General features: G+C 40.2%; 1 protein-coding gene across 1 annotated transcript in view; it reads right to left on the reverse strand.

The window, feature by feature from the left end:
- The window catches only part of LOC139139075 (cytochrome P450 4F2-like), a 29,361-nt gene extending 17,193 nt beyond the window's left edge, over window positions 1-12,168 (reverse strand). The window contains exon 1 of the mRNA XM_070707809.1: window positions 11,655-12,168. Coding sequence (XP_070563910.1) covers window positions 11,655-11,894 — 240 coding nt within the window. The 5' untranslated portion in view covers window positions 11,895-12,168. The remainder of the gene's footprint in view (window positions 1-11,654) is intronic.
- Between the last annotated feature and the right edge of the window lie 392 nt (window positions 12,169-12,560).

Raw genomic sequence — 12,560 nt, forward strand, 5'->3', positions numbered from 1 at the left:
TTACGACTGGAAACTGTACCCCAGTTGAGAATAGTAATGCCCACAGCGATGGAGAACACTTATCCTTGAGCTGAGAAAACCAGACCATCATTTCGAAATAGAGCTGCAGATTCGAGAAGCTCGTTCAAAATAGCTAGGTACACCCCATAAAGGGGTGGTTTCGAGTTTTGAGGGCAAATTTCGCCTCCTTCATATAGAAATCGTACGTTTGTTTATCCAGGAGAACACACCATTTGACACAAAATTTGCATGTAAAGGGGTCGCCAGTAAGTACGTGGTCAAATCTGGCATAAGAAACAATATGAAATGTTGGTTAAAGCCAGTCCAAAATAAACTGATTTGAACTTTTGTGTTTTGTAATTTATACCACTGCAGTAACATTACCTTTTTTTGACAACATCTACACAATGTAATACGTTTTGAAACTGAATACTCCGACGTATTCTGTGTCTCCTTTGCTAAAAAATACGGTATTCCGATTACCATGTAAGGAGATGATGACGTCAAGACAGATTTGTAGTGCGTTTGGTCCTGGATGGTGCACGAAGTTTTGTCGAGGTAGCTTGTGTATTTATTTCCTAAATGGGAGAGATTAGGGTCGATCTAAACGAAGGCCGAAGAATGTTATGATACTCTAAGCGAGCTGAACTCTAACGCGAATGGTTGGATAATTTGGAGGATGTCTAGAACCGGGGTCTAGAATGATCTCGTCATTAAGATTATTTGGCGGTCAGTATTGAATTTCAACTGCGTCACAAGTTTGCGAAATGAGTATTCCGTCGAACGGTCAACGAACGATGTTTTAGAAATCTGGAGACATGGCACATCGCATTTTTATTTTAGTATTTTATATTTTACAAAAGATTTAAGAAGCAATGATTTTGTCGAAAATTCTGAAAAAATATAGGAAGATTTGATCGCGAACACATTTTCACTTGGGGTCAACTAGCCCTGCGTACGATGCTGTGTGTTCCGCTACAGCTAATCGCCCCGCTCACCACAGCCCTGCAAAGGTCGGTGACTTCAAATCCATTTTGGGACTTCACGTAAAAAGCCAAATTACTGCCGAAATTCAGCGTTCTTGGGCCCAAGTCGTATCCCAGCCTACCTCAGCTACTCGATCGCTTCCAAAAATGACAGTCTTTTATTCACTTCTCGTAAATAACCGTCGATGTCGGCAACTCTCTCGCTAGCCCTGCGTACGATGCTGTGTGTTAGCTGTAGCACATAGCATCGTACGCAGGGCTAGGGGTCAACCGGATGCGCTATTTTTCGGGTTGCGGGTTGCGGGCATGAAAAAATGTGTTTTTTGATATCATTTTCGCCTTTCTCACACTTCAGATTAGTTCAACCGCCGATAAAAGCACAATTTTCGAAATCGTTTTCAACGCCGTTTCAAATAATTTTATTGTGGTGAACACGATTATAGTCGTAGGAAACTTTTCAAAGTCACGCTGGATCAAATGCTTGAAGGGGGCATCCGACATGGAGCGACTATCATACTGCAGGTGCAAGTCATACGTCATGATATTAGGAGATAAATTATTGAGAGCTGCAGAACACAAACTCATCCAAAAATATTCCTATTAGATCGATTCCTGAAAATAAGGCAACGCACCGGCGTGTTTTTCCCACTGAAATTCTCGCGTAAAATGTTAGCAGAATGTCGTTCTCTGAGGTCGCGACCTCGCTTGAACCGAAACGGCGAAGTAAACTAAGTCCTTTGTTGTACGTCTTTTTCTTTTTAAAGATTTCATGAAAAATACACGGCATTTACAATACACATCACTTCTACGCTTTTTTAAGTCAAATCTTTCTTATGCATTGCATTTAACTAGGCATTGTTTAATTTCTGTATGAGTTGCCCTGGAACCGAATGTGAATGGATGCATTACAAAGAATTTACTTCCTATGGCCTGATACTAGAAATGTAACAATTTTCATTCCGCGATAAGTGGCGACATTTCCGAGGCGCGATTTTTTTTTTGTCAGTCTGTTATTACGTATATTTCTCACTCACATCCATGGCAAGAAAGAAAAGTGATTCAGATCCCTAATTATTTGTAATGGCCAGGCAGCTCGGAATAAATAAATTGGTCCTCGGAATCGCCGCTTTTAGTTTAGCAGATTTTGATTTTTTCAGAAACATGACGTATTTTCACCCATTTGGTTTGGTCTGTTTTCTTTAGTCCAAAAAATCAAGTTTACAGCATTGATGTTTTCAACAGCCTTCAAATATACAGTATTACGTTAAAATACACCATATAGTAGTGTTTCATTAATTTTAACCATCTTGACCTGATGGTGAAATATGGACTTCGCAGGAAAAGGGATACTGTACGATAGACCTGATCATCATTATTGATAATAGACACATTCTAAAGGTTTTATTTCTTATATACTAAATGCCATATTACATATATTAGAAATCTAGCCATAATTCTAAAAACCCGCAGCCCGTAGCCCGCAACCCGCACTTTAGCAGATACCGGGGTCAACATGGGGTCGCAGCCATGTTGCCTCAAAACTTATTTTTGTCTGCACTCAAAACTCAAAATGTCGGATATGAACCTGAAAAATCGATGCAATTTCGTCAAAATTCGGCGAAATTTCAGCCTATAGACAAAATTTCATCTAGGTAAGGTAAATTTACTGAAATTTGATCAACAAATAATCCTGAGCTTGAACGTGACAGCTCGCCTTCTCCGGGAAGTCAAGTATCCAGCTGCCCATACACAGTTGCCCATATGGCCAGGTTTATGAGATTGTTTTCAAGCGAGCGAGCCAATAGAGCTAGAGGTCTGATTTTTGGTATATAGGAATAACTTAGCAATACAATTATTTTGACAAAATGTCACGTGACCTCAATGACCTTTGACCTCAAATAGATATATTTGTCCACAACTCAGTAACCACAAGTGCTACACCCTTCATATTTGGTATGATGGGACACCTTATGACACCACATATTGTACCTCATTAATTATGCGCATATCTAATTCTGAGCAAGCCAATAGAGCTGGATGTCCGATTTTTGGTATATAGGGATAACTATAGGGTAGAAATCTAAATATGCCCATCTAAATATTAGACATCTACCATCGAGAACAAAAGAAATTTGCTGTAATTTGAATATTTAAGGAGTTTAAGCAATTTCACTATAAATAAAGAACCCCTGCCTCAAACTCCACAAAGTTGCTTGACATATTTTGCCGTTGTCATGCCATTGCTTCGTTTAATAACCAGTTAATCAAATGCCTAATTGACAGGAGGAAATTCAAGACCATATTTGAATAGTAGTATATATTGTCCTCAAATTACTCTATCACGGCCCAAGTACTCATTGCCTTCAGCAATACTGCCTTGTTATTATTATTATCATTAAACCTTTGTAGGCTAATTGAAAGGTTTTTAATTTAACACTCATATTTATTGAAGTTAATCCATAAGATATTACTCCCATGTAGACTAACATCTTTCTTATTCTTTGGGGGATATAAAGTAATCCTCTATAAAACAGTCGCGCCACACACACACAGGAACTGTTTATGTACGCTCTCTCATGTGTGACCGTTTGAGAAAATAAACACGAATCTCTGAAGTGTATTTTTTCGTGTGTTTGCTGACTTAGTCTGTGTTTTGTTTTGTTTTTGTTTTTATATGTCTGTCAGGTTGCTATTTCTATCCTCTGAGCTGTGAGGTGATTATCCTGTTTTGGACAATAATGTATAATAATAATAAGAAGAAGAAGAAGAAGAAGAAGAAAATGAACGTACGGTTCAATGTTATTGCTCGTTCACTGTCCACAGCAAATGCGCAGAGACAATCTCTAGCAGAAATTGCAACATAATGTCTGGATCCCATCAGTAACTTGTACTCCTGCTAGGACTATAGGGTAACCTACTCTGTGATTGTGAAGAGAAGTCAAAGATTGGGATTTTGATATTTTGGCATAGTTACAGGTTTCTGTTGCACCTATGTAAATGCTGCACTTAAGGGACCGTTCGGTTTTCATATTGGGAGAGGCAAATTCTTCTTGATACCCTACTTTCGAACTGCAAAATCAAAAAGACAGCTCTCCCATAGTAACCACATAAAATAATCGCAATCATACCCATCCATAACCCGATAACACTAGATCAAAAATCGTAATACAATATTTGTAAACATAGACACAAGACAGCACAGACAGTAAATCACAAATCTTCAGGCAAAGGGAGCCTTCAGTAATTACAGGGGGTGGGCCAGGGCAATTGGGGGAAGGTTCACATTTTAGAAAACTGTCCATGGGGATGGTCACTTTTTATAAACCTATCTTGGGGAGAGGGTCACATTTAAGAGAAAATCATTTTACGGCTAAGCGTGTGAATATCCATTTGATATTTCCTGAATAGGAAATTGCCGACGAAATACATTGATTCTGTTAAATTCACATTATCGACAAGCTTCACAAGCAAAGGAGATGCAGTTGTATCCTACATTATACACCTTGAACAGTTATTATTGATGAAAGACAAGAGACAGAAACATATGGGATAGATGGCAAAGTGTATATCAATTATAAAATGTCTATAAATGCAAAGATATTGTTAGCTTTATGTTATATATTGGCAAAAAAAGATCAGTTTTCATAGACTACAACCGTGTATAGTGAATCAACATTTCAGCAAAATTCCAAAATCCAATTTCTGGCACCAAAATCCATTGTAACCACCCTGCTTTTGTATTGGAAAAAAATTAGTCATGGTTTCATAATAGACTACCATGTATTGGGTGAAGCACTGTTACTGTTTCAGTTATTCCTGGGGAGAATACTGTGGTGATTGGGGGAGGGTCACATTTTAGACACAAGGATAGGGGAGGGTCACATGTTACAGTACACATGAGACGGAATTCCCGCCCTGGCTCACCCCACCTGTAATTACTGAAGGCTCCCTAATGAAGCTGAAATGGCTACTGTTGTTGCATCATACCACATGTCTTTTTACTAAATGTTTTGAGTAACAGGGGAGGTCACATATTTTCATGCACGGATAGGGGGGTTATTAATTTTTGTGCAAGAACTTTGAAGGGTCACTATTCGAAAAACACCGGTCCACCCCCACCTGTAATTTCTGTCAAGTCGCTGAACGCACAGCATCGTACGGAGGGCTGGGAAGCTGAAATGTCTACGGTTCGGTTTTGTTGTGTCTGCTCCTGTGATTCGAAGTGACATTGTTCGCTCGCACGGTTCGTTAGTCCGACTACATCTCCCGCTATGTCGGGGAGCATCCAGCTGTCTGGACAAGAGATTGGCAGGCGAGCATGAGTGAGTCCGTGTATGCCTAGTAGCCTTGCTTACGATACTGTGCTTTCGGCGTTATACGGCTTCTCATCACAATAGTGGGGAAGTACAACGCAGGCAAATGCAAACTATTAACTCTTTACACATATTACTGCTGAAATCACTGATGTGTTCAAAACGTCAAAACAAAGGCCCAGCCGCCAGCGCGTCTCACCGCAAGATATTCCCAGCTGTCACTCAACTTGTCAAGCGAAAACATCAAACCGCCACACTCAAAAGATCGTGGCGCGAAGAAGAAAAGTTTCACCCGCAAAACAAATCTGCTAAACCACGCCTCTAATTTTAACCCAAATTTTACGATCAACCACTTTCCCAGACGTTCAGACATTTGGTCCTGGCGAGTCCGCATGCAGTGGCGCTGCGGCCATTTCTGTCGTTTCATCTTTGAAAATCCAGATAGTGTGAAGCGATGAACTGCAGGATTTACACAAACAGAACACCGACTAGGGATAAACAACTAGAAGCATGGCTGGCAAATATCGACTTGGAACTTGTGAAATATGCAAGGGCTCTAAAAAATGCTGGGTATACCAGTCTTCGAGCTATGGCGAGATTACAGCCGAAGACATTCAGGACTATCTGCCGGAAATTCCAACAGGTCATAAACGTCTGCTCATATACGAGTCCGCCAAGCTACGCACTCCCATCAAGAATACGAGGTCATCGGATGAACCGGAAAACACTGCCACGAGTAAGTTGAACACTTCACATATTGTAAACCATGCTAGTGGCGGTACTTCAAATAGTAACTATCAGCCGACAACTACGATAAACGTGTCCACGAAGGGAAAACGTTCACGATCGCCAACGAACAGTCATGTAGATGAAACATTAAGGGGCAACATCAAAAGTTCAACATAATAAATCTAACTTAATTGCTTAAGTTTGGCCTCAGACCCCCCCCCCCCCACCCCCTTCTAACTTAACTGACCTAAAATTGAAAAACATTGCGGACTCATACCCTGTACTAATTCTTTCAAACGACGTACCAATGTACCATTGAATTAAATAAAAATTGAAAACCGTTATAAAGTAACAAAAATACGGGTGACTGGATCGGTTTTAGCGTACAAAAAACAGCCTTGAAATCGTAAAATTTGCCAAAAAGACGTTAAATCGTTTTTGACTGCACAGAAATTAATTTGGCCAAAAACCCCCCACCCCAAACTTAGGCAATTAAGTTTTTTTTCAAACATCGATCTTTTGACGTCGCCCCTAAACGTATCACGGAAACAGCGATTTAGTGGGCCAGGGGATTCCCCTCAAAGTCGTCTGAGCCAAACCCGGTAGAAGCTATATGACTCCATCCGAAAAAATGAAAATCGACATGGAACTGGAAATTGAAAACACTGAACAAACTTTAGAAAAACTGCAAAAAGACCTTAACTGTATGCAGGAATCCTTTCAACCAACAAGCACGGTGAAGCATGGTCCATCATGCAGTAATTGCCACCAAAAATTGGGCCACAATGTCCTCCATTGCAAATTTCCAAAGTGTGAAAGTGCGTCATTTTGCAAAGACATAAATCGAAGTGAACATAGAAAGGAGAGGAGGAAGATGATAAACATTTCAAGTGAAATAAAGTCAGCGAAAGAGAAAATCAAAGAAAAACGGCTTCAACTTCAAAGACTGTGTAGCGTTATTACGGCCAGTCGCAACACATATGCTTCTAAAATTAGAGGAAAATTAATCAACAGCAACACTGAGAAATATTTGTCAGGTGACGGCGCGGTGAACTGGCTTGAAGTCAACGCTGACACTAGGAAACTTGAGACTGTTTTAGGTGGAGACTTGCCTGAAGAGGCCTCGGATATACAGCGGCTCATCGCGAACTACGATGACAAGTGTCTCCGTAGAAATTCGAAAATCAGGAAAGCCGAAAGTAAAGTCATTGATTTGTGGAAAATGAAAGGGGTGAATTGGCCAGGCAAGCAGACAACCACCGTAGCTACCACTGAGACTAACGAAAAAGATGTAAACAAGGAAAGTTCGGACGTGGCGCAGTTTTAACGAACGAACAGCATGATGACATGTTGCTGAAAATTGGTATAGAAGAAAGTATGAAGACGTACGAAGAAGAGCAGGAAAGAACAATGAACAAACCAAACAGAGATCAGATGTTAGACAATGTCTTCACCGTATTATCTAACATGCAGCAACAAATATCCATTTTGAGTCAACAGCAGCTGAACGTCAAGTCCTACACGAACGTTGTTCAGGAAAACATACTCCATCTGCTAAACCTGACTTTCCTGTGCCAGAGCACGGTACTCAAGCCAAGGTTGTACCAACGCGTTTTCAGTCAGATACTAATAATATCCACACACCACCACGACAGAAAAATAAGTTCAGTGTAGAATACATTTTGTCAAAGTCACCGGCAAAAACAAATACCCTGGCCGAAATCGTTCATGCCAATCAAATAAACTGCAACGCTAGTACAATGTTGGAACATCCACCGGTACCAAAAACACAATATTCCATGTATTCAGTTCCTATACCAAATTCTTTATATAACCAAGATATTGGCCAACGGTACACCGTTATGTGCAAACAGATGTCAAATAGAAATTGTGAAAATGCACACGCTAGTGATCAAGGGCAAAGTTTGTTAACACAACGTGGAATATATAGTTCGGTGCAAGATCAGGGTGGATTTTTTCCAGTGCCAGGTAGTTTGGCAGCTGAGCCTATCATTGATTTCCATCGCACTTTACCGACAATAGTTGCACACCTGTGGGATCCACAACTGTCGATAGTTGTGGAACTAATGAGGGGATTGAAAGCCAAGTGCAAATGTCAAATGTAAACACGTCCTCGCTTGATATACCTCAACCAACTCAATCCGGAAGTGAAAACATAACCAATTTGTTGGCATTGTATGAATCGGCTCGTCTTCTGGGAGACTTGTAAATCATTTGTTATGCAGATTGAACACTCGACTGTACGATCAAATGTTTTCGACAGGAAAAAACGACATTTAGAGTCATCAGAAATGAACTCGTATCATTTATTTCATATAAATAAAATCATTTGAAATCATCAAAAGAAAACTTCACATGTGTGCCCGGTTTCACACACAGCTGAGGTGAGAACTATGCCCATAATTTGAAACATTTTACTGATTAATCAGGAACTGTCGTTGTTTGCTTGATAATTTGTGATACTGATATTTAGAATTGAGAAGTTTACTCTGAGTTTTCAAGAAAGGGACATTTTGAAGTTTCGTGCTGTTTGTATTCTAGAGCGTTCATGACTAAGATGGGTTTCAAAATTGAGTCAGAAATGCTTTCATAAGCTTTTATCTTGAGATTACTTTAATCAAAGTTCAGTCACAGTTCAGTTCAGTTCACAGTTCAGTTTGTGATGTGACTGGTTCAGCCCATGTGGCTCAGTTCCTCGGTTATTTGGAATACAATGGTAACTGATGAAGAAAATTCAATTGTTGCATTACCTGTGATTGTAATGATTTTTACTATTTAGTTGACAGACATTGCAAGGATGTGGAATTATTCAGGTTCAGGACATATTCCAAATTAACACCACATCATTTTTGACAAATTAAACATAGTATTGTGCTACCATCGGGTAATGTAGAGGCCAGTATCAAAATCATTTTATAACCATTTGGCTATTTTTCTCTACAGTATAGCATATTATTCCAGTCTGAATTTGAATTGATGCCAGGTACATACATTGTTCTGTCGTGTTACTTGAATTCACACCTGGCAAGAATCAGGTTCCTGTGTTCTATATTGAGTATTCCAGTGTTCTTTAGTGTTCTCCTGTTTATATCATGCGTTTGCAGGGTTTGCATTTTACTAGTATTCCTGCAATATAATTGCTGCAAGCACATGTTTTACATTGTTGAAATAAAAAGTTGAGCTTGATACGTTGTATCACTCATTGAATGAGATGTATGATTTTGATATACTTTCTCTACTATTTTAGTCTTCAACAGACAGTAGCTTAACCATTAAGACTTCTCAGTACTACTGTTTCGTATATCAAATTAAGTTGTTCTCTTCAAAAGCACATGAACCACCCAGTATCCAGCTTATCAACACGTGTACATGTACAGTGCAATGTTATTGTTTACATCTGAATTTGAACCTTGAACTAAAATTCACTTGTCAACAATAACAATCAATCTATACATAAACTGACTGTTGACAAGGTGAATAATGGGTGTTTCAAAATGCTGTAGGGAGTAGAACAAGGACCTGCAGTTAATGATATATCAACAGTAGAGTTCACAGTATCGAAAATCGCATGTAATAAAGCTACTGGACCTGTTGGTAGGAACTGTTTCAAATCCCCGTGACATGGAAAAATGTAACTTTCGGTAGAAAAGAAAAATACAAAATATTAAAGGTAGATGAAAAATCATTGCGTCAGTTATTTCAAAGTACGTATTGATACCAGTCTTGCATACAACCTTTTATACTAAGGATTGCTTAAGGATTGCTACAGCAGTCTACACATTTAAATTTAAGAATCCAACGGTACGATAGTAACCAAGTACATCTGATGGTTTGATCTCTCGTAAAGCTTGAATTACCGCGAGGTGAAGATCGGTCCTTGCTAACTGTTATATTCTGGTCTTGATAGCGTCTGCTTTAATTTTCCGAAGACGAATTCGACGGGGTTCAGTTCGGGGGAGTAATACGGCGTGTACACTAGATAGATACCCATAGCATCGAGCCACGCACCTAAGTATCGACCCCCTTCATGATGATGAGCCGGGTGATTGTCGACGACAATGAAATCCCCGTACTCCAAAACCGGTCTGTGGGACATTAGACGCACGTTCTCGACGGCGTCTTCGAAAAACAAAAGAAACTGCACAGTGTCTGTGTTCTGGTTGATTACCTTGGCATAACTGACACCTTCCAGGCTAATCATTAAATGTAATGTTACCGCAGGAGATCCTCATGTAACGTTGTATTTCGACGGCTCGTTCACCACGTAAGGCATGACCATAGCGTGGATTTAAATCCTGACTCAATTTAATACCCGCTTCATCAAAGAACTGGATTTTGTTTGGGTCTTGTCCATGTAAGAAATTCACGTATTCATCACAGTAAGTAATATTCTCATCGGTGAATTTTTCATAGGCTACTGGCGTCAGTTTTTAAAAGTCCATTCCCCACCTGACAATCGGCTTCTCACAGCTCGTGCGATGGCACTGGTTGAGACATCTTCTGCACAATCGCCATACTCGTAGATTTTTTCTTTGAGAGCCCGGTATGTCATGGACGGTTGAAACCTTTTCAAAGTTTCGATGAGTTCAACTTCACCATCTTTCAGCTTCGGATATGAGCCGCGGTTACCTTTTAACACTTTACAGGATACAAAGCGCTGCCATATATTTCGTAACCCACGATCGCTGAAACGGAACTTTTCTGCCACCTCTCGGAACGACGAAAATCACCGGTAACTGGATCCCCACCTCGCAGTAAAATTCTTGGACAATCAAATCCTGTAACTCGGGCGAGGTTGTTCTCCCTCTTCTAAATCTCCGTCCCTTTGAATTAGTGAAGTTGTATTCAGTCATTGGGGAGTAAAAGTACGGACGCAGGTAAACAATTGAATTGAGAGAAAATCAGTGCACAAACATGCATCGAATCTTAGACAGTAGAGAAAGTACTATGGTCAAATACAGAGTGTGTCTGGGGAGTGTGTGTGGTGGTCGATGTTCGGAAGGTGGGCGTGGTTTTATCTTTTCGGTCTGGGGAGTCAAGCTTTTCTGTTTCGCGCGTCAATGTTTTGAGTTGGCGGGCTCATGTTTTCAGTTGACATGTCTCACTGACAGCTGGGAAAAGTTGCGGTCAGACGCGCTGGCGGTAGGGTCTTTGTTTTTACGTTTTGAATACATTAGTGATTTCAGTATGTATAAAATTTCTGAGCTGTGTCTTTGGCATTCAGTTATCGGCAACGATATTACCGACTCTCTTCGATTAAACCTAAAACCTTTATATACCGTTCAAGTTTCTCTATTATATATACCTTTCTTTTAATGTATATAAACGTGTAAGAACTCACAATATGGTACACAGTCATGTAGCCGACAATGATATGCTAATAATATGCGTTGTGTCTCCTCGACGAACTTTCAGCTGGTTGCTCACTTTCTACTATGTTTATACCATTTTATACAAAGTCACAGACTTACTCTACCTGCAACTTAAAACTGGTAGTGATTTTGTAGCTCATTCTTTACTATTTTTCATTGTATTTGATAGCCGGTATCAGACAGTTCGTGTTCGTGTCGGCTACACGGACTATCTGCCCACAATATGAACTTACATGGTGCCCAAATAACCAGTGCCGAGGTTCTCCAGGAAAGCAGTGGAGTGCCTTCTCCAGCTGTCGTCTCATCGCCATGCTCTTCAGTAAGACAGACACCATCTTGACAAGGACCATGGCAAAGGCAAAGGTTAATATTACCTGCATCGCGGTGGTTTCGGCCGTTACAGCTCTAAGGGACAAGAACAGACGCCGCCATGTTTCAGAAACGCCGATCACGATCCAATGTGGCGTAGCCATTTTGCCTATCACAGATTGAACCGCTTATACCTTGAATGATAAACTATACACCAGAGCATAGACCCCCGAGAACAACCAGAGAAAATAAACAACGAGACTTCGTACTGAACGATGATATCGCCGGGCAAAGGTTACATCCGCACAACGACACAGCATACACAACCTTTCCGATCAAAGAAAGGCGCTGTGACACTGGCATACTAGGTATATCATGATTAGCATAAATTACTGCCAGACATAGCTGTGATATCGCAGCGGTGCTAGTGGCGTCTATGGAACGCGCTAAGGTCAAGGTCACCGCCGGTATTGTGGCGGTGACCCTTGACCCGCAAAAGCATCGATACTTAAAAGTAACAAAGAAACAGTACATTGAAATAAGAAACATCAAGGACATTAAAAGCACAAAATTTACCCAAAAATGTTTTTAGTGAGTCAGTGGATGAAACATTACATCAATTTGGAAGAAGTCTTGACTGTTCTTTCAAGGCTGTATTTTTCCTGTTGTCTTATGTTACTGTACCAAACAGTGATAGGTAATGTAAAAAACATCTCAATAACTGCCTTGTAGAAAGGAAGTAGAAATACTTGGGTCCAAACCTAATTGCTTTGTTTTTCTACTCTTGAGACTCTTGGCCATTCAGCCACAGACAGGCAGGAGAACTACTG

Source organism: Ptychodera flava, chromosome 8 (assembly GCF_041260155.1).
Source record: "Ptychodera flava strain L36383 chromosome 8, AS_Pfla_20210202, whole genome shotgun sequence".
Lineage (NCBI taxonomy): Eukaryota > Metazoa > Hemichordata > Enteropneusta > Ptychoderidae > Ptychodera > Ptychodera flava.